General features: G+C 32.5%; 1 protein-coding gene and 1 long non-coding RNA gene across 2 annotated transcripts; one reads left to right on the top strand and one right to left on the bottom strand.

Moving 5' to 3' along the window:
• Positions 1-1,743: 1,743 nt before the first annotated feature.
• LOC139516368 (uncharacterized) lies at positions 1,744-15,645 on the top strand. The gene is made up of 8 exons (XM_071306428.1): positions 1,744-2,775; positions 7,669-9,756; positions 10,510-10,643; positions 12,044-12,174; positions 12,574-12,693; positions 14,010-14,107; positions 14,598-14,695; positions 15,527-15,645. Exons 1-5 carry the CDS (start codon positions 2,077-2,079, stop codon positions 12,675-12,677), a joined length of 3,156 nt encoding a protein of 1,051 aa, XP_071162529.1. The 5' UTR covers positions 1,744-2,076; the 3' UTR covers positions 12,678-12,693; positions 14,010-14,107; positions 14,598-14,695; positions 15,527-15,645.
• A 5,065-nt stretch (positions 15,646-20,710) lies between these two features.
• LOC139516367 (uncharacterized) lies at positions 20,711-25,268 on the bottom strand. The gene is made up of 2 exons (XR_011662947.1): positions 25,160-25,268; positions 20,711-21,467 (listed from the first exon to the last, which is right to left on the bottom strand). It is a non-coding gene; the product is annotated as an uncharacterized lncRNA (long non-coding RNA).
• Between the last annotated feature and the right edge of the window lie 1,157 nt (positions 25,269-26,425).

The following is a 26,425-nucleotide window of genomic DNA, read 5'->3' as shown; positions in this document are numbered from 1 at the left end:
TATTCATCATTTCGCCTTTTACTTGTTTTAACAAATATGGTTCCAATCACAATGGCTTCTAATGTTAATTAAACAATCTGAATTGCTGAAATTATAACTGACTTGGGCATATACATGACAACATCTAGATTTGGCAAATAATTTATCTAGATCGATCATAAAAGTGCTGGATAAAATAATCATATATTCAGCGGACTAAGCAATTATTTCGATAGACGAAAACTGGTATATGTACGTTATCTATATTAAGGACTCCATCCCCGATCTTTTGCTGGTATCACGTTGTCGTAACTCTAAATTATAATTGAAACATACAATTACTGTTAGAACATGCGACTTGTAAATTGTTAATATATTGAAGGTTAAGCAATGATAGCGTTAACACATAATGATTCAGTGAAAAAATTGTTTTCATTATGTATCTTAAGTTCCATTAATGAAAATACAAATATTTACAGAAAACAAACACATTACCTGTGATTTGAACTGCAAAAAGGTGTTACCAACAATTGCAAATTTTGAACGTTAATTCAACAGGTAAACACACATGACCTAAAAAGATAGGTCAGTCAACTACTGGGTATATAAGCTGAAATTTAGAAGTTCATGTGCCGTTATCGAATAGTTATATTTTTAGGAAATCAACTTAAATGTGTATTATTATAACAGTGCTTTTGAGAAAAATATTGAAGGGGAATGATGCCGTTTGAATGAGGATCAAGACAAGTTAAAAAGTTTAAAGTTCTTTTTAATTTGAAAAGAAAATACATATTAAACATAGTTTACTTATCAGTGGTTACCTTGTAGGGACAAATAATAACTGTGTATAAATGCATGGTTGAATACCCTTGGTTTATATCTATATTGAATGATCGATTGTTTAAGGTTCCGTCCAAGTCCAATTTTTCCAAAAATGGCTGATATTTTTAATCAACTTTTTGTGCTTTATTATTCTATACTAGCCACTAAAACAATCACAATTGCTTAAATCATGAATATGGACTTGATTGCTTACAAAATCACGAGTTATTTAGTAGTAATATTTCGACAGGAGTGTGTTTTGTCAGAAAAAAAATAAATTCTGAACACATTTTTTCAAAAAGTCCCATTAATTTATTACTTAATGGAATTCAACAAATCATATGTTAATCTATTCTTCATATTGTCTCGCAGTGCACCCATATGCAATTGTGTATATGTTGATTGCCAGAGAAACACAACGGCCAAGTTTCGTCATCACCTTTATCGTTTATGTCCCGCCATTTTTTATTTTTGGGGTTCGTTTTTTTTATTTCATTTTGAGTGAGATCGAGGGGAGCTATTTCAAATAACCTGACAGTGCCTTATTTATGTCACTTCAATCTATTACCATCATGCTGCTTTTGTTAAATGTCACGACGCTTTTCGTTTAAAATACTTCAAAAAATCAGCTGTCATCCTCCTGCTCAAAGTGAAAGTAGAGAGTCAGCAGCAATGATTCGTCCGCCAAATATTAATATTATATATTTAGATGCATTTTAAAATTAAAACTACATAAAATCTTGTTTTTATTATATAAATGACGGATATTCAAATTAAACGTAAAATCGGGTTGAATTAGTACTGCAATTCGAAACCAAAGAGTTGTTTTATGATTCGAAACAACTTCCGGTTTGATGTGAATGGGCTGATCTTTTGATCCAACAGATGAAAAGTTGCCGATTTGAAGAGTCCTTTCCATAAAAAGGTGAGAATGATGGGTATCCAAACATTAATACCAAAAACAAAGATTATTTAATAATTACTAATGTGATCGAAATTGTCCTTATATCGTAAATCGACACTCAAGTAAGTGATCCCATACCCCAGCGCCATCACGGTGCTTGTAAACATTGGCAAAAACATGAATAATTTTCTTTTTTTTTTTCTGTTTTTAACCGAACTTATATTTAAGTATAACAAAGTAATATAATTTGAAGGTAAGTGAATAAATTTTAGTAAAAATTAAAACATACTGCTTGAGACATAAAAAATATGGAGGCTTCACATTGACATCAGTACTAGTTAAGTAGAGTCATAGCAAGCATTTTGATAATAATGGGTAGTAAAAGGAAAACGTCGAAAACATTTGGACTTGGCTCTGGACCAGCAAAGGGCAAAAGAACAAGTATAAGATGTGGAAGACCAACTGTTAATTTTGTAATTAGGAGAAAAAGGATGAAGCGGAAGTCTCTGCCGCTGTCCCTTGTTTTAAAGAGAATCAAACAGACAACAATTAGTAAGAAAAAAAACACCAAAGAATGCCATAAATTTTTCACTTCCGAACTATTAGAAAATGGATTAAAACTGAAAATCAGAGAAAGGAAAATGCATAATTTAAGCCCACAAGGTTATAGATTTGTGAATTTGGATTCATTACAAGGACATGTCAGTGAAATAACTATGCACGTATGTCTGTGTCCTTCAGCAATAGAGCTAAGTTCTAAAAACCAATCACCAATAAAACTTGTAAGCGAGGAAAGGAAATTAGGACTTGCAACCGTTCTTTGTGCTCAGTGTGAAGGATGTCATAAACAATTTAAATTCTGCACTAGCCCATCATTGCCAGAAAGTAAAAGGTTTGATGTAAACGTGAGAGCTGTGTGGGGAAGTATTGCCACTGGAAATGGACCGTCTCACTTAAATGAAATCATGGGGACAATGAATTCACCAGGACTCTCATCAACTTCATTTTCCGCAATTGAACAAGAAGTAGGGGAATGGTGGTTAGCAGCTCTCCAAGAAAATATGTTACAGGTAATTATAATTGATTAAAACATAAATGTAAAATGAATGCATGAACATCGAAAAAAAAACATAATATATAATAAATGTAAATGAGAATCCCATCCCCCCCCCCCCCCCCCCCACACACACACACACACTCAAAAAAAGAAAACTGAATAAATAAATAATATATGTTACTTTTCATAGGTTGTCATTATAACATGTCGTATATCATGTACATGTACATGTATCAATATTAAACATGATCTTAATTACTGCCTGTGCCAGTTAAGTCAAAAGATAACTTTTTTAAATAAACATCTTATATCAAGAAATGACCAGATGCAAACCTTCATTGAATCTTGAACATTTTGTTATTTGGATGAGAAACACAAATAAAATTGAGAATGGAAATGGGGAATGTGCCAAAGAGACAACAACCCGACCATAGAAAAAAACAACAGCAGAAGGTCACCAACAGGTCTTCAATGTAGCGAGAAATTCCCACACCCGGAGGCGTAAAAAAAATATATAAATGCTAATATTGCAAACACTCAACAGATGCATGGGTTGGAAAGGGGGAAATTTTACTTAAATCTGTTCTTTTAATTATATGCATGTACATGTATGTCTGTAAAATTTGTACGGCTCCTAAACCAGTTGTCTATTCTAATGAACAAGCACTACAAACTGGTCAGAGTATGAAAAGACCATATTTTGTGCTCAACCAGTATTAAAGTCGGGCACATATTATACTTGACAAGACTTGACATAGTCTTGACACTACTTAACTGCACTTGATTTTGGTCTCAACTTTACTTAATAAGTCTGATTGAGTATTTGCTAATCTTGATATAGTATGAATATGGTCTCGACCTTTCTTGACTCAGTCTTGACCTTTGAATTTAGTCTAGACTGGTCTGAATCAGCCCATTTAACTCAATTATATATTGATCTTACAAAATTTTGTTCATTGCTGTCAAATTAATGGATAAAAAAACTATAATTTTCAATTCTGATTAAATTCATATCTATAGTCACCTTTAATTATACTATTACTTTATCACATTAACTTTGATTTTTAGCTCACCTGGCCCAAAGGGCCATGTGAGCTTATACCATCACTTGGCGTCCGTCGTCATAAACTATTTCAAGAATCTAAAACATAGAACATAGGGGTCAAATGCAGTTTTTGGTTTATATCTCAAAAACTAAAGCATTAAGTCATTGGGTAAAAATGTTCAATAGGTCATGATCTATCAGCCCTGAAATTTTCAGACGAATCTAACAATCCATTGTTGGGTTGCTGCCACTAAATTGGTTATTTTAAGGAAATTTTGCAGTTTTTGGTTATTATCTTGAATATTATTGAATATAAAGATAAACTGTAAACAGCAGAAATGTTTGGCAAAGTAAGGTCTACAAATAATCAATATGATCAACATTTAAATGGCATTTTAAAGCAAAAATAATAATTGTGAAAGGTTTAAGCAAAACGTTTCAGGTGAGCGTTATAAATGTTTGTAGCTATCTCAACTATATATTGGCCTTACAGAATGCCACATTGTTTGGTAGTTTGTTGTATTGCTGTCAAATAAAAGGATTAAATTAATACACGTAGTTAAAAACAAAACTATAATTTTCAGTTTGGGCTTAATTCAGATAGTCACTTTTAAATTTTTTTATAACTTTTCCAAATTAACTTGGTTTTACATAAAACTATACAGCTATCTCAATTATATATTATTCTTACAGAACGCCACGTTTTTTCATAGTTTGGTGTTTTGCTGTCAAATTTCAAGACTTTTAATTAATAATGTAAAAAGAGGTAGAATGTTCTGTTCAGACTAAATTTAGATAGTCACCTTTAATTTTTTTTATAACTTTTTCAAATTACCTTGAAGTTACATAAAACTATGCAGATATCTCAATTATATATTGATCTTACAGAATGCCACATTGTTTGGTTTTTTTTGTGTATTGCTGTCAAATTCAAGGATTAAATTAATAGATAAAAAAAGATAGAATTTTCATTTTTGACTAAATTCAGATAGTCACCTTTAGTTTTTTTAATAACTTTTCCAAGTTAACTTGGATTTACATAAAACTATACTGCCATCTCAATTATATATTATTCTTACAGAACGCCTTGTTTTTTCATAGTTTGGTGTTTTGCTGTCCAATTTAAGGACTTTTAATTAATAGGTAAAATGGTAAAAAAGAGCTATAATTTTCTGTTCGCACCAAATTTATATAGTCACCTTTAATTTTTTTTATAAGTTTTCAAAATTAACTTGGATTTACATAAAACTATTCAGCTATTTCAATTATATATTAATCCTACAGAAAGCCACATTGTTTGGTAGTTTGGTGTATTTCTATCAAATTTTTTCCAATGTTAATTTCTCAATTATTATAAATAATAGGATAACTTAATAAGGTTAATATTTCAGAAGGTAGAAGACCTGGATACTTTATACTTTTATATAGATGCCTTATGTGACGAACTGTCCGTCTGTCATATGACCATTGGCCTTTACCTCATTATTATGGTTCAGTGACTACTTGAAAAAAAGTTCAAATTTTTTGCAATGTTAATTTCTCTCTTATTATAAGTAATAGGATAACTATATTTAGTATGTGTGTACCTTGGAAGGTCCCCATGTCTGTCAGTCAGTTTTCACATGACCTCAACCTCATTTCATGGATCAGTGAACAAGGTTAAGTTTACAGGGTTAAGTCTATATCTCAGAAATTATAAGCAATAGGTCTTCTGTATTTGGTGTGTGGAATGATTGTAAGGTGTACATGTCCAACTGGGAGTTGTCATCTGACCTTGACCTCATATTCATGGTTCAGTGGTCAAAGTTAAATTTTTGTGTTTAGGTCTATTCAAAGATACTATTAGCATTCACTCAATTATATTTGGTGTATTGAATGATTGTAAGGTGTACATGTCCAACTGACAGGTGTCATCTGACCTTGATCTCATTTTCATGGTTCAGTGGTCAAAGTTAAATTTTGCAATTTTGTCTATTTCTCAGATACTATAAGCATCAAGTTGATTATATTTGGTGTATAGAATGTTTGTAAGTTGTACAAGTCTGTCTTGTAATAATCATCTGACCTTGACCTCATTTTCATGGTTCATTGGTCAATGTTAAATCATCAATGATTTGGTCTTTTTTCAAATACTATAGGGATAGTAGAATATATTTTGATGTATGAAATAATTGTATGGTGTGTATGCATGGCTGTTTAGTAGGTGTTAGCTGATCTTGACCTAATTTTCATGGTTCATTGGTCAAGGCTATTTTTTTTCATTACGTTAATTCGGAGATACTTTTAGCAATAGGTAAACTAGATTGTTGTATGGAATGGGAATGAGTGTATGAACTACATTTATGTCTGAAAAGGTTTATCTCACCTTCATCTCAAGTACAGTTAATTTAATGTAATGCTTGTTGTATACAATGCTTTTTTTGCTCACCTGGCCCGAAGGGCCAAGTGAGCTTTTCCAATCACTTTGCGTCCGGCGTCGTCGTTAACTTTTACAAAAATCTTCTCCTCTGAAACTACTGGGCCAAAATTAAACCAAACTTGGCCACAATCATCATTGGGGTATCTAGTTTAAAAAATGTGTCCGGTGACCCGGCCAACCAACCAAGATGGCCGCCATGGCTAAAAATAGAACATAGGGGTAAAATGTAGATTTTGGCTTATAACTCTAAAACCAAAGCATTTAGAGCAAATCTGACAGGAGTTTAATAATCTTTCAGGTCAAGATCTATCTGCCCTGAAGTTTTCCGACAAATCGGACAACTGGTTGTTGGGTTGCTGCCCCGGAATTAGTAATTTTAAGGAAATTTTGCAGTTTTGTCTTATTATCTTGAATATTATTATAGATAGAGATAAACTGTAAACAGCAATAATGTTCAGCAAAGTAAGATTTACAAATAAGTCAACATGACCAAAATTGTCAGTTGACCCATTAAGGAGTTATTGCCCTTTATAGTCAATTTTAACCATTTTTATAAAATTTTAGTATTCTTTTAAAAAATCTTCTCCTCTGAAACTACTGGGCCAAATTAAACCAAACTTGGCCACAATCATCATTTGGGGATATAGTTTAAAAAATGTTTGGCGTGACTCGGTCAACCAACCAAAATGGCCGCCACAGCTAAATGTAGAACATAGGGGTAAAATTCAGTTTTTGGCTTATAACTCAAAAACCAAAGCATTTAAAGTAAATATGACATGAAGTAAAATTGTTTATCAGGTCAAGATCTATCTGCCCTGAAAAGGCAATAAATGTCGGCAAAGTAAGATCTACAAATAAGTCAACATGACCGAAATGGTCAGTTGACCCCTTTAGGAGTTATTGCCCTTTATAGTCAATTTTTAACCATTTTTCGTAAATCTTAGTTATCTTTTACAAAAATCTTCTCCTCTGAAACTACTGGGCCAAGTTCATTATAGATAGAGATAATTGTAAGCAGCAAAAATGTTCAGTAAAGTAAGATAGTAAGATGTACAAACACCATGATCACCATCACCAAAACACAATTGTGTCATGAATCCATCTGCGTTCTTTGTTAAATATTCACATAGACCAAGGTGAGCGACACAGGCTCTTTAGAGCCTCTAGTTACACTTTCAACATAAATTATAGTATGAACACTAGAACAGGCGAGACATTTCAGTGTGTCCACTCTTGTTTAATCATGTTTGCTTACATTAACAAAACTGTCACACAAACTTGAAAAATTGCAGAAAAAAAAAATTCTGTCTGAAAAAACAAACAAATCCAACCACACTTTAAACTTTTAATTAGGTTTAGCCTTCGTGGCATTAATAAATGATATTTTTGGAAACTCAAGTGGGACTAGTTATATTTATATGTCCCATATGTTTATTTAACAGGTTGGAGCAGAGGAAAGAAGGATTGCCATGGAGAACGGATGTTTTCATCAGGGTATCCCAGCAATAACCGTAATTACTGATGGAGGATGGTCGAAACGAACCCACAAACATTCCTATAATGCCCTGGGAGGAGTGGCAATCATAATAGGGCAAGCAACAAAAAAACTTTTGCATATAGGAGTACGAAACAAGTATTGCTACGTATGTAGCACTGCAGAGAAAGTCAATACAATCCCAACAGAACATACATGTTTTAAGAACTGGTCAGAAGATAGTCAGTCTATGGAAGCTGATATTGTGCTTGAAGGGTTCAAACAAGCAGAATCCAAACATGGCCTACGATATATCCGTGTTGTAGGAGATGGTGACAGTTCAGTTTATGCTAGGATACGAGAGGAAGTGCCTGGTTGGGGTAGATATGTGGAAAAGGAAGAATGTGCTAACCATACTTGCAAATGTTTTAGGTCAAACCTGGAAAAACTTGTTTCCGAAAATCATCTATATAAAGGTAGAAACCATTTAACAAAAACAACTCGTGTACGGTTAGTATCTGCTTTGCGTAGTGCCATCAGAATGCGTTCTAAAGATGTAGAAACAAATCACCTCACAAAACCTGAAGCTATTTCTCAGCTTCGTCATGACATAAAAAACTCTGTTTTTCATGTTTTTGGTTTACATTCCAACTGCAGTAACTTTTGCAAGGCAAGGGACAATGTCAATCCAATCACTCAGGACCATCATGTCATACCACCAGACCAACCAGTGGAAGAGACATTGGATATATTTGAAGAACAGGAAAAACTTTGGTCTGAAGGCTCATCATTAGCTGCACAGGAGGAAGCAAGAGGAGAATCATCTATAGAGTACAGTAATGTTGAACAGTATATAATTCAAGACGTGACATCAATTTTGAATAGAATTGCTGAAAAAGCTCACCGTCTCATTTCTAATACAACAACAAATTTAGCTGAAAATTGGATGAGAATAAGGACAAAATTTGATGGCGGAAAAATCTACAACCTCTGTAATAGAGGATCTTGGCATGGACGATGTTTTGGAGGAGGGCTAAGAATGAATTTTGGACCAAAGTGGTCACCTATTGTTTGGGAACAGGCAACAACAACAAAAGCAGGTAAATTCTTTGATGAATACTACGCTAGACATGAAAAAAAACTTATCAGTAGCAGAAAATACAAATCGAAACCAGACACTCAGCAATTGAGATGGAAGAGAAAAATGAAAGTTTGCAAACAAAGCAACTCCAAAAAAGCTAGACAGTCTTATGGCACTGAGGCAATGGATTACACCCCTGACAAATCTCCATCTGATTTATCAAATATAAAGGACAAATATATTCAGACTCATATTAACATTGGTATACCTCAAATGAATGCAATAACAAATTCTACTTCACAGCAATCTTTGTCTGGTCTTTGGCACACGGAAAGAAGAAAACGTTTAACAGCTTCAAATTTTGGACCAATCATTCGCCGTAACCCTTCATTGAAAGTATTAAATTTAGTCAAAAATCTTCTGTACTCCACCTTCAAGGGAAATAGACACACCAGAAATGGACTTCTGCAAGAAAGAACATCTATAGAGGAGTATACGCTCAAAAAGGCAGAACAACATGAGAATGTAACTGTTAAATCTACTGGTTTGCTAATTGCCCATGAACACCCATTTTTGGCTGCTAGTGCAGATGGTATAGTTTCAACTGCGTCTGGTGATGGTCTTTTGGAGATAAAAAATCTTCTGCACAACAAACCTGTCAATCTCTACCAAGCAAGTGAAAAATCATCATTCTGTCTGGAAACTGTCAGTGGTCATTTAAATTTGAAAAGTACCCACAACTACTTTTATCAGTGTCATGGTTTAATGAACATTTGCAATTATCCTTGGATAGATTTCGTTGTGAGGACTCTTAATCCACACCAGTTGTTTATCCAAAGAATATTTAGGGACAATACCTTGTGGGAAAACATCATGCTGCCAAAACTAAAAGCATTTTACTTCAATGCTATTCTTCCGGAATTGTGTTCACCACGTAATGGCAAAAGTCCTGGAATAAGGGAACCAGGAATCTGGGTGAGTATTTATGAAAAAAAAGTGGAATGTCTCAAGCAGTATAAAAATGTTTATATGAATCGTGGTTTGTAAATTACATGTATGGACATTGAACAAAGGATCATATGTGTATTTTAATACTAGTACATATATATTGAAGTGTGTGCTTCCTTGTATGTATTCACCAATGCACTCCTATGGTAGAAAGTGGAGTATTCATGGAGGGTGAAATTCCAGGGTCCAACCCTGGTAGACACACATCTATATGAATTATGAGGTTAAGAGTTATAAGGGATCTTTTTTATGTTTATTTTGTTACAGATCAACAGACCTGTTATTTTAGAGTTTGAGAAACTTATTTTTGATTTAAATTTTATTGCTGACTTGAAAATTACTCATTGAACATTTCATTTAAAAATTAATAGAAATTTGCAAATCAGTGCCAGATCTGGTAAGGGGATTCAATTGCATGGGATTTTTAATCATCATTTTTGTTTTGAAATTTGTTCTTTTTCAACTGAAAAATTTGACAAATTTAGTAAATAATGTCTTAAGGACAAAACCACACTTTTTCTGAGAAACCAACAAATAACAAAAAGGTGTCTTAACGATTAATGCAAAGTGTGAAAATATATTATACCCATACAATGTTCCTAGGTTATAAAATGATTTGTGCATAATCTGTTTTCTTTTAGTGTATTTTAGATATTTATGATTTGAAAGATATATATTGGACCATACAATAAAAATGATGTGTTAATTTTTTTGTTACAGTACATTGCACCCACCCAACCTGGCAAAAAAACAACGACTGGTAGAAAGAAAAAGAATACAGCAAAACAGAACAATGACTTTGTCTCAGAAGCAAACATTGAACCATCAGCAGACCAAACACCCTGTACTAGAAGGTAAACATTGCTGTTAAAATCATATGAATCAATTTCTAACAGATATTTTTTATCCCTTGAAATTTTGCATTTGTTCAATGTGATGATCTGCTGACTGAATAATAAGTGTATTTTTTTTAAAAAGAAAATTTGGTGTAATTGCCAATGAGACAACTCTTCACAAGAGACCAAATGACACAGAAATTAACAACTATAGGTCACCGTACGGCCTTCAACAATGAGCCAATCCCATACCGCATAGTCAGCTATAAGAGGCCCCGAAATGACAAATGTAAAACTATTCAAACGAGAAAAGTAACGGCCTTATTAATGTACAAATAAATGAACGAAAAACAAATATGTAACACAGCAACAAATGACAACCACTGAATTACAGGCTCATGACTTGGGACAGGCACATACATAAATAATGTGGCAGGGTTAAACATGTTAGCGGGATTCCAACACTCCCCCTACCCTGGGACAGTGGTGTAACAGTACAACATAGGAACAAACTATAAAAATCAGTTGAAAAAGGCTTAACTCATTAGATCGATACAAATAAAAATACATGTTACAAAAACAGAGGGGCTCATCACTTAAACATCCTAACCACAAAAAGACTATCAGTACAAATCTGAGAGTACTCGCAGTTACTGACACCTAGTTCAAAGCCAATAACAACTAATACAAAAAAATCATGCATCTAAGACTAAATTATCAATCATTACACATCCAACATCCAATGAATTTAGAATAAAGACGTCATCAACAGTCAGAGATTGTAGATCCATGAATGTGCACATGTATATTTATATAACAATGATATTTAGTTTGCTTTTAGTTTACTGATAACAAAATCAATATTAATACCAATAAAAACAATATTCAAAGATCTAATTACAGTGTTGAATTGGTAACCTTTTAGAATAAGTTTATTTAAAGGACCGATAAGCTTACCAGGATCGTTTGTAAATTTCCGAGCACGGTAAACAACATCTCCGTAAAAATGAGGATGTGCTATACCGTTTGAAATAAGTTTTCTACAGGTACAACCAAACTTCTTTGCTCTTAAATGGTTTATTTTGATGTCACGACCACATATTTGGATATGACATATTGTTACTGATGTCTGTATGTTCATATGTCCATCATACTTTGTAAGAATGATGTAGATAACAACAATTTCACATGACCAAATTTTCAGTCTAACATACCATAAGAATCACTGGCAATATAAAAAGAAGGAAATGTGTTGACAGTGCAAACTAAGCTAAGAAAAAGAATCCGAACAATTTTCAAACATGTATCTGAACAAACTGATATTGTTGTATAACATTTATTTTTAAAAGAAGTGATAGTCAATAGGAAATGTAGTATCTTATGGATACTAATTATCGATACATGTATTTATATTTCAGTAAAAGAGGTAGGCCAAGATTGGTGAAATTCCTAGACAAAAGAATAGAACACAAATGGATTGTAGACAATACATGTGAATGGTATAAAGGGACAGTGCTGAGTGTAAAATCAGGAAGGGATGGTGTGAAAGGTACTTGTTTAAATGTTATGAATTTCTATGTATGTAAATAAAGTACTTTTGCTTGCAAACATCAGTCTTCAAAATATCTTAATATACAGCTTGAGATCACATAAAAACTATTTCAGACACAAAAACAAGAGCAAGGACAAGTAAACATTTATATTAATTGTTATGCCCAAAATGGCAAAATCCAACTGTTTCTGTACATGCTCATTTTAAAAGTAGATGGAATATGGGCTATACAGGGTATAAAAGACAGTCAATATCTTATTAAATAAATGAAAGACCAAATTGAATGAGCAATCAATTTGCTTATAACATATAATTGCACTATGAATCTGTATTTATATCTTTACTTGGGCACATCTTTGTTGTTATGTTTTGTTCAATTTGATGTATCTCTTTAAGGTGCAATTTATGAAGTCCTATATGACAGTAATGACAACCCATATGAAATAAATCATCTGGTTGAAGATTACCGATCTGAATCTGTACGGTTCATTGATGTATAGTGCAATTTTAAATCAGGTCAGTATTGTAGTTTTAGCTAAAATTTGATATTAGAAAAAATGTCACCTGATGCAAGGTTAACAGATTAATGGCATGCTATATCTCTGACAAGTATATTAATCTTTTTACTTAAAAAGAAATTATACCCCCACATGTGGGTTGTATATTGGAATAGCCTTGTCCATCCGTTATTCTGTCATTCAGTCATCTAAATTCGATCCCAGTTATACAGTTGAAATGACAGGTGTTGACATAACAGTTTACCACTTTTGAGACAGAGCAGTTATTCCCAATGAGATTTCCTTATCTTTACATGCATGTGTTATGACTTTTTCCTTTGGGAATGCAGAACAATTATAACAGCAACATTGTCTATGACATTTCAACCAAACAATCAATTTTTTCCTAACGCATACATCTTGATGTAGTTAAAATTGACAAATATAATCAAACATGTGTGGTATGTTCAAGATAATGAATTCTCAAGACCCTTGGGGAAAATATTATTGTTCTTCAATTTGGCTAAAACCTTGTTATAGAACAATAAAAAAATGCCATTGGTTGTTGAGATTTCCTGATCTTACACTATCATGGTTGTAAGATTCCTATAATCCTACTAATAACATATCACAATGAAAAAAAGTTATGTGAGGCCAGTTTGATTAACTTTAAGTTCTAAAACTCTTCACTTTTCATAATATCAAAAGTATCTTATACTTTTATCAATATTTATAAGTTACATTGAAATGCATCACAATTTATAATTCAGCTCAGATATAAAACATGATGTGTTTTACACCTATGCTTGTCCTCACCAAAACAATAGAAGAAATATGTAAAGTTTGATAAGCACAATGACTCTATCCTTATGTAAGGTTTCAGAAAAACAAGTCAACACTTTTATGGGTTCTTGTCCCTGAAAACACTTTTTAGTTTTTGGCAATTATCTGAAAAATTTATATTTTTATAAATATGAGTTGCAGAAATGATCGGAGGACAAATTAATTTTCTTGATTCACCCTTGATTCCAATATGGCAATAAGTCATGGTTTCCATGTCAGATATTCATGTTCCTAGGAGCCTCTAGTTACCGTTATAACAAAGTGCTGAGGCTCGTTTTGTTTAAAGATTCAGTAAGATTTTTTTTTGTTTTATCTATCAATGATATGGTTGCAAATTGTATAACATGAAATCATAATTCCACATTTGATTTTAATAAAATCATGTCTGAAAGATGCAAATTCTCCTTCTGTATAATAAAGAATTAAAAGATTTCTTGACTTTTAAATGTTTTATTTATATTTGTTGAAAATTATGTGTTTGTACTATTTCAGCTTGTCAAGAGTTGCATGTTGATGCTTCCACTGCTTCACTCTGCAAATCCCAACTTGGGTTATCCTTCCATGGTAAAGTTTGGAGAACCTTTTTGAGGGTAATTATTTTTGTGTGTATCAAACTTCATATTTAAATTTATTACACCAATGCTTCTAGTTTATTCTATGAAATATTTTTAGAAAGATTTGAACAATGTTTTCCTATCTCACTGATCATGACCTTCTTGCCAGCATGTTAAGCTTTATCACATAAGCAAACATCAGTACAAACATATAATTGTAAACTGAAACATAGTTTGTACAAATGCAGAAAAGAGTAAAACAAATTTGCATTTTTTAATCTTTAGAGGTGGTGTAAAAACATTTGACGCCAATAGTAGTTGCCAGCTAATATGTGATACAATTTGGAAAAAAAAAATGTTATATATGGTATTGACATTGGTGCTAATGTAAGCTGACTGTTCCCACATTACATGAAATGCTTCTTATCATCTGTATGAATGAAATTATAGCTGACAAACAATTTGCAATGATAGTAAAATGTTTGGTTTTATATTTGTTGATAATTATGTGTTTGTACTATTTCAGCTTGTCAAGAGTTGCATGCTGATGCTTCCACTGCTTCACTCTGCAAATCCCAACTTTGGTTATCTTTCCAGGGTAAAGTTTGGAGAACCTTTTTGAGGGTAATTATTATTGTGTGTATCAAACTTCATATTTAAATTTATTACACCAATGCTTCTGGTTTATTCTATGAAATATTTTTATAAAGATTTGAACAATGTTTTCCTATCTCACTGATCATGACCTTCTTACCAACATGTTCATTTAAATGAACAAAGTCCCAATAACATGTATTTATTATGAGAAATGTTTTATATAATACATAGTTTATATCAAAAGTTACAAAAAATACATATTCTTTGAGACTTCCATGGTCTAAAACTTTCAACAAGATACAAAAATGGCATATTTGGTAAATAAATGATCTTATAATCAAATAATGATAAATTGTAAGTGATCTAGAAGGATATCACCAACTAAATGCATCACAGAAAGAAGTTGAATGATTGAACATGATGTTTTTGTGCACAAAAGTAATATTTTAGAAAATATAATTTTTTGAGACTTTCAGGAAATTATAAATATTTGGCATTAAATTTCCTAAACTTTGGTGTGCATTAGAAAGACAATTTAAACTGTTCATCACAAAATTATGTCAAAATATTGCAACTTTAAAAGTCAGACGAATCACTTCTATATATAATTAAACTGAATTTGATATAATTGATAAATTTTAATGTTTACCATTTGCCTCCATACTTTAACTTTCACTTTCACTTTTGCTTTCACTTTCCCTTTCACAATGTAAGTAGTCCCAATAAAATGGCATCCAGATTTTTATAAATTCATTTTACTTTACTTTTAAAATCTTGCAATTGACAGTGTTTAAATGCAAATTTATATATGGTTGTCATACATATTAATATATAATTCTGAATTTTATGTCATTTTAGGTCAGTTATGGACTTACAAAAATTCTACACTTTTTGAAAGAATTGGAACTTCAGAGACTGGACATTTTTTCCTGGAGATATTCAGAACTTTAAAACATTCATTAAAAGATACTATGCAATGTTCTGATTCTATTGATATGTAATTTGCCACAGTTTCATCCTTGTATTCGTGTGAATAATGTCAAACAAATACAAGCTAATTTGACTTAGACGGAACCTTAAAGTTCGATGGCAAATAGTTCATGCATTTTCAGTACGAGAACAAATTAAGAGGGTGTCCATGGAAAAACCAGGCAGTGGATGGCATATGACATATTTTGTTTTCAAAATTTTTTCATCTATTTCATATCACAAAATCATTCTTTCTCAAATTTAAATTTTGTTTTTTTATTAACTGCAACAAATAAAGAGAAAAAAAAATAAAAAGCACTGAAAATTATTGAAAAGGGGAGATAACTTTTCATTTTGTACAAAATTTTTAAATTTGTTGAATTGTTAGTGAACTTTAAAATCATTTTCTGAGCCATCCACTGTTGATTCAAAAATATCTTTGACATATAAAATTATATCCTTTGTATGATATAAACATTGCATTGGAACCAAAAATTCAGTGGGAAACAAATTATGTTGTGCCACCCATATCATAGGATTTGCCTGATATTTACTTGGACAGCCTCTTAACAATTAAAAATACTATATACAGGTCATGTAAAAGAGGCTAGCTGGAATGAAGATCGGAGAAACTTTAGACTACCACCGAAAATTGAGGGTACATTGGATAGGGAAGCATGTATGCCTTGCAACAGGCCACCTACGTACCCCTCAAAGGATTGTCGCACTGGCAATCATACCACATCTTTTTTAATAAAGTTAACATTTCATTTTCAGATAGACAATCATCAACATATGCAATGAAGTACAGTATCTGGATGCCTGATACCAGTCATTCATGATAAAAATAAACTTGAACAACCAAAACATCTGCACATTCATGGTGACAGCTACAATTATCGTATATTTTTATTTTCTCATACACTATGACTTCGATCCGCTACGATTATTAAAATGTGAGTTAATGTCATAATTCAGTGTCAGTCCTGTCTCCTCTGTCTGTATTAGACAGTGCGCGTTTGGTAAGAATTTTGCTTAAATATCAACTTTCAAGTCAATCTTCGACAATCTTTTCATCCAACATACGTCACCAGGAAATACTGGAAAGTATGATTAATTTAGACTGTATGAAATATAACAGTAACCAGGTTGATTAAAGCAAACAAACTAAATATACAGTATAGGTTTTTTTGTTGAAGATTGTACAGTTGCCTATAATTGTTTACAGCCATTGTATTTAAACTTTGGATAGTTGTATCATTACATCATCTCCTTATTCTTATAAGCCTTAATCATCGCAAGAATGTCTTGTTCTTTTTATAATTGTACAAATTAGCAACGTTATTAGATTATACTTTTAACTCCAGATACTCCTCTCCATTTGTCTGACTAGCTGTTCTGTGTCATAAAAACAATGCCTAGAACTGTATTACACATACAGTACGTGTCATGTTAGCGATACAGTTGTGCTGAATCCTCAAGATTTGGATTCTGTTGCGTGTTTCAGAAAGTTATTTACATGACACATTTTAGTGTCCAATATAAGGTTCCCAATAAATGGTAATTTTCTGGAGGTAGCAGCTGTTTTGGAGATAGCAGCTGGAAAGAAACGCTTTAATTGAGCTGTTTTTTTAATTGATTCAGTTGATAATATCTAACACGATTGCTTTCTGTACAATCCAAGCTACCACCACTATCTATCATACATGTATACCTTTTTCCCCTGGTCTTTATTTAAACAAAATCTGTTTTCTCCAGCTGTAATTCATGTTAGCTTCAAAAGTAAAACGGCTGATTAATGAAGTAACATCGTTACCAATTTTGAGTTCCAATTTGTGTACAAAATTTTACAGTTACAGTGCGAAAATAACATGTATAAAATAACAAGAGGCTCTCAAGAGCCTGAATCGCTCACCTTAATTTTTTTGGTTAAATCTCTCATCAATGATTATTTTGGCTTTTCAATTTAATTAAATGTTCAGTTGATCTGTATCTATAATAGTATTCAAGATAATAACCAAAAACTGCAAAATTTCTTTAAAATCATCAATTCAGGGGCATTATACCTGAAAAACCAGTTACCCAATTCGTCTGAAAATTACAGGACAGGTAGACCTTGCGCTAATAAATACTTTAACATATTGTCTTATTTGCTCTAAATGCTGGAGTTTTTGAGATATAAGCCAAAAACTGCATTTTACCCTGTGATATATTTTTAGCCATGACGGCCATGTTTTTTGACGAAATAGAAAATAAAGCACAAACTATATTTTATACACCCTACTGATCATTCAGTTGAAGTTTGGTTGAATTTAGTTGAGTAGTTTTAGAGGAGAAGATTTTTTAAAGTTAGCAAATATGATGAACAAATTGTGAAAAATTGTCATTAAAGGACAATAACCCCTTAAGGGGTCAATTGACAATTTTGGTCATATTAACTTATTTGTAGATCTTACTTTGCTGATCATTTTTGCTGTTTACAGTTTATCTTTATCTATAATAATATTCAAGATAATGACCAAAAACTGCAAAATTTCCTTAAAATTACCAAATAAGTGGCAGCAACCCAACAATTGGTTGTTTGATTCATCTGAAAATTTCAGGGCTGATAGATATTGACCTAATGAACATTTTTACCACATGTCAGATTTGCTCTAAATGCTTTTGTTTTTGAGATATAAGCCAAAAACTGTATTTGACCCCTATGTTCTATTTTAAGTAACGGCGGCCATGTTTTTTGACGGATCATAAATCAAAGCACACACTTTGTGCAGGATAATCTATGGAACAATCATGCTAAGTTTTAACCAAATCCATTCAGTAGTTTTAGAGGAGAAGATTTTTTAAAGTTAGCAAATATGATGAACAAATTGTGAAAAAATGTCATTAAAGGACAATAACCCCTTAAGGGGTCAATTGAAAATTTCGGTCATATTAACTTATTTGTAGATCTTACTTTGCTGGTCATTTTTGCTGTTTACAGTTTATCTTTATCTATAATAATTTTCAAGATAATGACCAAAAACAGCAAAATTTCCTTAAAATTACCAATTAAGTGCCAGCAACCCAACAATGGTTTGTTTGATTCATCTGAAAATTTCAGGGCTGATAGATCTTGACCTAATGAACATTTTTACCCAATGTCAGATTTGCTCTAAATGCTTTCGTTTTTGAGATATAAGCCAAAAATTGCATTTGACCCCTATGTTCTATTTTAAGTAACGGCGGCGATGTTTTTTGACGGATCAAAAATCGAAGCGCACATTTTGTGCAGGATATACTAAGGAACAATCATGCTAAAAAGTAAAAACACAAAAATACCGAACTCCGAGGAAAATTCAAAAGGAAAATCCAAAATCAAAAGGCAAAATCAAAAGTCCAAACACATCAAACGAATGGATAACAACCGTCACATTCCTGACTTGGTACAGGCATTTTCTAATGTAGAAAATGGTGGATTGAACCTGGTTTTATAGCTAGCTAAACCTCTCACTTGTATGACAGTCGCATCAAATTCCTAAGTTTCATTCAAATCCATTCAGTAGTTTCAGAGGAGAAGATGTTTGAAAAATTGTTAACGACGACAGACGACGACGACGACGACGTCGACGACGACGGACGCCAAGTGATGAGAAAAGCTCACATGGCCTTTTAGGCCAGGTGAGCTAAAAATCAGAACAAGCAGGTTTGAACTCAATTCCATTATGAATCTTATCAAAATCATGATGTTAGCATGTGTTAAGCATGATATTGGAGTATAACAGTAAAAGACAATTTTTTTTCACAGAAAATGAAAATTTTCATCATTAAAACTATAAAATGTTGCGAGCAGAAAATTACTCATTGTTTCCCTATACAAAACAACAATAATTTCAAATGTTCTTGAAAAGAAAATTCAGTTTTACCAAATTTTGTAGGAAAGTAACTGTTAGTCCTGTTCTCGTGGTTAACATACTTAAGTCCACTTCCCTGAAACCGATTAAGCCACTTAACTTAATTCATTTTGTTCTGTTTTTTTTTTTGTGTGTTTTGTGTGTTTTGTTCGTTTTCTATGTTTATTATTTGATTGTGGTTTTTTTTATAGGAAGTGGTGGATTGGGTACGGATGGTATGAATTCAAGTTTCAGGTCGGTTTTTTTTTGGGGGGGGGGAGGGATAATGGTCCATTTCGGTACGATACTGATTAAATATGAAGTGTAGCAAAATATTTAGCAAGACATTGAACAATCAAATATATACAATAAGTGCGAAACAAACGCATTCCCATTGATAATGACAAAGTTTTGAATACTCTAGCATTAACAATTAGGCCTATAAAAGAAATGCAGTGGGCGACAGTTGATCTATTCCCGTCAGACCAAAGGTCAATAATGTAAATACATGTATAAATAATTGATCTATAATAAAGCCCAATATTGGTTTAAAAGCTATAAATGGCTTCGGCTTGATACAGTATAACTTGTGAAACAATACAATGGAGAAAAACAAAGCACTTGTTTGACTTCCACCGAGGCTGCCAATATGCAACCATCGCTTCACAGTCCAGCTAGTGTCACTTTTACCCTTTTTAAATTCCAAATTAGTTGTAGCAAAAAGAATTGTTATATTTTTTCAATACCATTTAATTTATAAAAAAAAATCTGCTGGTTCTTTAATTGAAGACAGGGAACTTGTTAAATTGACAAAGATTAATCGGTTGTAAATCATCTAATTGAAGCCATGATGAAACGATATATGGCGGCTTTTTTGTAGTTTTGGTAGCTTGACAATACATATGGAACCGTCAAATGTTCAATAAAAGACCAGGGGCCGATCCAGCCATTTAAAAAAAAGGGGGGGGGGGGTCCCAACCCAGGATAAAGGGGGTTCCAGCTATATGTTCCCATTCAAATGCATTGATCGGCCAAAAAAAAAGGGGGGTACCAACCCCCGGACCCCCCTCCCTCCTTTGGATCCGCCAATGAAGACCCTGGTCTGGTGAAGAAGAAACACGAATCCATCAACTTGCATACTAATAATATGAAATCCAAGTAAAAGTTGTCAACTGGAAATGCTACAAGGCAGATTATGTAATTGTTGTTGGCAATATTTATTTGTAAGGAAAATTTGTCTGTATATATCATCAAATCGTTGAAAATAAAATATAATTTTTAAATGAGACTTATTTGTCACACTAAGTAAAATATTTAAATTGATGAAAATTCGGTTGTGTTCGTTTTGCTATCACAAAGTTCCGTTCTCGTAACGTTACGCATGCTCATTAAACGTTTACGTCAGAAGTGTCTGCAATATACGGAATGAGCAGTATAAATATGTAGCTATTGTTGGAAGAAATGTACTAGCAAATCCTAGTCCTCTATATATTGGATCATAAGTATATCCAAAGTAAAATAAAATCCTTCCTAGAATAAAAATAAATGTCAGTATTGGAATGGCTTTCATTGATCCCTCGTCGAGAAAAGATGATAGAGTTAGCAGTGCGATCATATGAAGAAAGAACTGTTCCACTGTATTACGTAATATCCGGTTTGGCACATCAACCAATGATTCTCCTCCTCCGTTCACAGGATCTATTGCTTTAGTACTTCCTCTGACTGATCCTACTGTGTGAATTCCGTATATAATGGAAAAAGATGAGACGAAGAGACAACGGAAGGTGAATACCAAACGATCAGCGGTGGTGCTCACTCCTTTTACAGATAATGGACTATAATAGAATAAAGTTATAAAAATTACTGTTGTGAGTACCACAGCGGCTCCAATCTGTTTGTTAACCCAAGCTCTTTTTTCTTTTATAATTTTCTTATCTTTTTCCATTTTGCTGTCGAGGCTGAAATGATAAAAACGATTATGCATTACTACATGTACGATGTCACTGAATATTTTCCGTCATAAATATGTATATCTGCTCAAAATATTGCCGGACATATGAAAACGGTACACTATGTTCACCAACACAGGCCTAGCTATACAGAAGCGAGGAGATGCGTGTTAAAACAAAGTTATTCACAAAATAAAACGATTGTCATATATCATGTCAATAAAAAAACGAAAAGTCAACGTAAGGGATATACATTCTCAATTGGTTCGGATATCTGTATTTTTGTGTAATCGGGTATGTAACAGCAAGGCAATAACTAAAAATGTCACTTTTAAAAATAACTCAAAAGAGCCTAAAACGATTCTATAATTTCCACATTTTGAGTTAGTGGTAATACCATTTTTACTGCACTAGATGTGCATTTTGACAAATAATGTATCGTCTTGGGTGAATATGTTCGCGACTAAAATTAGGCGAGTGATATGAGAGCCAAATTTACATTTTTAATGCACCTACCTAACACACGGCTATATTATATATCACTGGAAAGCTAAGAATGTGTTCTTTTTAAATATCCCGGTCGTCAAAAGAAATTATGGTGCAATTTCTTTTAAATCGAGGTCAAAGGTCATAGATGTAATTTTAATTCACGGATACTTCAAGTAGAAAAATCGAGTCAAAACAAATGCAAAAATGAAACAATTTTATAGGAATGCTGTATTACTGTTGGGAAATATATTTCAATCATAGTATAAATTAATTTTGGTTGATTTTAACGGTAATGCATGTTACGTAACGTTTTCTCTCGGAGTCTTTGAAAATCAACCATTAAGTCAAACAAATGTATCTGTAGTCGCCCTTGCATCATCTAAATCTTATAATACCTCCATATCATTTGATTGCACGTATTTACAAACATATATCTGCAAATTTGATATAAATAATCCGAAACAAAATATTTGAAGCAAGGAGAAAATATAACATATGACGTATTTTTAATTATTTAGAAAGTCCCATGATGAGGTGTACATTAAAATTGAGGAAGCGTATGGTCTCCTGTTAGTTTGAAAGCCTAATAACCGCTTCAAGATCAGACAACCATAGGGCGGATTTTTTTTCCTCATTATTATAGTGCAATATGTTAAGTCTGGAGCATACCGCAATTGCATTTACATCACTAAATCAGATATGATAAGAGTACATGTACTAACTAACATTACTAAAATGAGTAAAGTGCTACTAGTATATTTATATCAACAAATTGACAATTTTAATATAAAACATCACAAGGAAAATATGACCACTCATTGTACGTCAAACTGTGTTTGATTTTACTTTAGTCGGCCGCCGTGTATCTTGAGATATCTTATTAAATCTTTTTTTAAATGACGCTAGTGATGACCTTCGGCTACTTTGGCACTACGTATTACTTTTTCATATCTTGTTTCACCGCTTCAAACGGAGGACAAGGTTATCCTAATATTGAACTTTTTATTTGGCTTTCTTATGTTAAAATCCCGTTAGCGTTTAACCTAAATGATCGAAACGTCGGACCAATGGGATGTAGGACCATTTAGGTGTCGGAATATTGCGATATCGGAATATTATATATAGCTTCATTTTAACTTGTAATCTCGTCATTCTTATCGGTCAAAATATCAAGTACAAAGACAACTTCCTTGGCATGGGCATATACCAGTACAGCAGAGGTTTTGCTCAAAGCGGACACAAGATCTACTATATACAGATTGAATTAAAAATTGGAAAAGGACATGAGGCGTTCTTCAGCTGGCCCCTAAACAAAAATGTACTAGTTTGAAATGATAATGGACGTCATACTAAGCTTCGAAATATACTCAAGAAATTAAAACAAAAAATCATACAAAAACAAGAAAGGCCAAAGGCTCTTGACTTGTGACAGGTGCAAAGTTGCGGCGGGGTTAAACATGTTTTTGCAATCTAAATCCTCCCCCTGCGTGAACAGATCAAATCTTGTAGAAAGTTGAATAACATCATACCGGACCGATGTTGCCGTTTAACCAACCAAAGTCATACGGAGAACTTTTATTGTTTCTGTAGTTTGGTCGACATTGTCTTGGATAAAATTTTGACCCCCAGAAGAAAAATAATGCCATGTAGAATGTATGCCCCATTTTCAATTTTTCTAATCTGTTGATCAGTCAAACTTGTTAATAGTTATCAAAGATGTGTCCATAAATACGGTGCATTTGTAATGATAAATAAGAATGAAAAAGAGTTAAAAAGAATAAGACAAAATTATAGAGCTACTGTATACAATATTGAATGTACATTGGCCTTGTTGAGCCTGTATGTATATAATAAGACAAAATTATAGAGCTACTGTATACAATATTGGATGTATCTTGGCCTTGTTGAGGCTGTATGTACAAGTATATACATGTACATTGTAACTATAAATTGACCATATATTTTTAGTATTTGTTGAAGCTGATAATATGTTATGTAGTTTTCTCGGCGGCGATCCTCGGGCATAAATTAAGCCCGGTAAACTGATCAAGTAATTAAAGTTGTTTACCAGAATACTTCCTTGTGTACGTCAATTTTACAAAAACTGCACCGTACGATTTTGTGACGACCGGGCAAAAATCAAAGTTAAATCATTATTCTTTCATTTAAAAAAGAAATTAGCCGTGTGTTAGGTGGGTGCATTAAAGTCCTTAACTAGACGTCTTTTTCAAATATTACACTCGCCTAAATAATTGTAAATCCAAAACCGAAGACTTGATATTTAAGATTCACATTATTGCATCTACATGTACTTATACAATCTACAAGTTTTAAACCGTAAGTTTATTTTAGTCACAACTTTCCAAAGAAATTGAATATGTTTGATTTTCCATAATTTTTTTAAAGATATTTAAATTACTGATACTCTTAAGATGACAGTCCTATATATTGCCACCTACTAATAATTATAATGCTATCTAACTTATTTACATTGAAATATCTCCGCGACAATACAATCTCAAGGTCTTGTTTGATTTCATTTCACCGTGACTGTGAATTTCAATTAATCCTTTACAAACCATCAGGTAATGTCATAATAAAATTATCGGCTAAAATAAGGCCCTTCCAACGAGATCTATGACGATGTGCTCACCGTTGTCCGATTTCATACTAACATATGCACTTAATTTAGCATTTATCTTTGAGGGGCACGGTAGTATTTCCTGGCCCACTGGGATAATGCTAGCCTTTTTAGAATTTACACCACTTTCTAACACTGCTCAAAATTCTACTTTCATTATAATATAGTAGAAATGGATTTGAATGTGTATCATTACCGTTTACCTTTTTCTTTATAAACATTAAAGCATGCTAAGATCACAAGTGCTTTTAGGTCTTTTATCAAGCAGTGAATACAAAATTCTCAAAAAATCATTTTCACCTGCATGTAAAATTATTTCAAAGTATGATCAGTAGATACTGTATTTTGTCCAATAACACTGTTCAGATACATTGACTTTAAGTTGTACATAAGAGAGCAAGCAACCTTAATTCCAGAATGTAAATACTACCGTGCCACCTTAACAATGAAAAGAATGAAATACATTTCATAATAAAAGGTTCCATTATCGTAAACTTTTTAAATGTTAATAAGGTGAGATTTATTAAATATTAACATGATTTGGTTTATTTTAGTATATACATGTACTTACTTCTTTCAATTTCCACGTCGTGTATTGGTTGTGTTAAAAACAATTTACCTGTTACTGTTTGCCTATGATAAACGGTGCTCGATGATAAACATGACCTTAACAGATAAATGTAAACTTCCGGTAGCAAGTGTATACATAGTATTATAAAGAGTAAATACTAGAGGGATAATATTGATCGATGTGGCCAAAATAGTGTGTGTTATTATATTCTTTTTTTTATAGATAAAGAAAGTTTTACAATCAACCTAATATTTTAGCAAACAAATTTAAGAGAGTACGTGGTAATGGGGGTACTTCCATTACAAATAACGGTAAAAATTCTTGACAAATGATGTTTTAACGGTAATTTTTGGTGCATGACGATAAAATATGCACTTTCTTTTAGACGATACAAAAATCGAATGATTTTGACGAATCACGTTAATTTTGTTTTCCATCAATTACGGTAACTATAATTATTTGAGACCTCTGACGAATCACGATAAGGATATTATAAGGTAACATTTTAATCAATTTGATCTAAGGGTAGCCGAAAATGGCCGTTTGACGCATTATTACCCTCATTTAAAGAACAAGAAGATTTTTTTCTTTTTAATGGAATAATTCTTTCAAGAAAAAAACAAATTATGTTTTGTTAAAAATTTAAAGATCAATGTTCAGTTTATGTATCCGATAAGTTTTTTTTATGAAAGCAATTAAAATGCTAAAAAACTTCGCCCATCTTATTCGTAAGTGACAAGCGAAAGAAATGCAAAACAAAGTATCGGAATCAGTTCGTCTTAAATTGAATACAGGGAATACTGAGGAAAAAAGGAACTCCTGTTTTAATCACCATGATCAGTGATCGTTTGAGCAGTTAGGGAAGAGGAGACGCGGCAAAAATGACAAAACTAATGAAGAAGATATCACATTAAACAAATCCCTGGATGTTTCTTTTGGTGGAGGTTGGCAAAAGAGAGGCAGTGGAAGAAGCTATAATAGTACAACTGGTAATCTGTATTTTAAAAAGATGAAATTTGTCTGTTGTGTTTCTCATAAATGGTCTCTCTCTAACCATGCACTATCTTGCACGATTTAGCACTAACACTTGTCTGTTGTGTTTCTCATAAATGGTCTCTCTCTCTAACCGCTGTCTTGCACGATTTAGCACTAACCATGCTAACACAAACTGGCTCACACATTTAAGTAATGATCAGTGTGCTGATAAAAGTTTATTATTTTTAATAAAACACTACAACTATCACATTCATATATATTTATTGAAAC

Source organism: Mytilus edulis, chromosome 3 (assembly GCF_963676685.1).
Source record: "Mytilus edulis chromosome 3, xbMytEdul2.2, whole genome shotgun sequence".
Lineage (NCBI taxonomy): Eukaryota > Metazoa > Mollusca > Bivalvia > Mytilida > Mytilidae > Mytilus > Mytilus edulis.
This window is presented reverse-complemented; position numbering and strand designations above follow the sequence as displayed.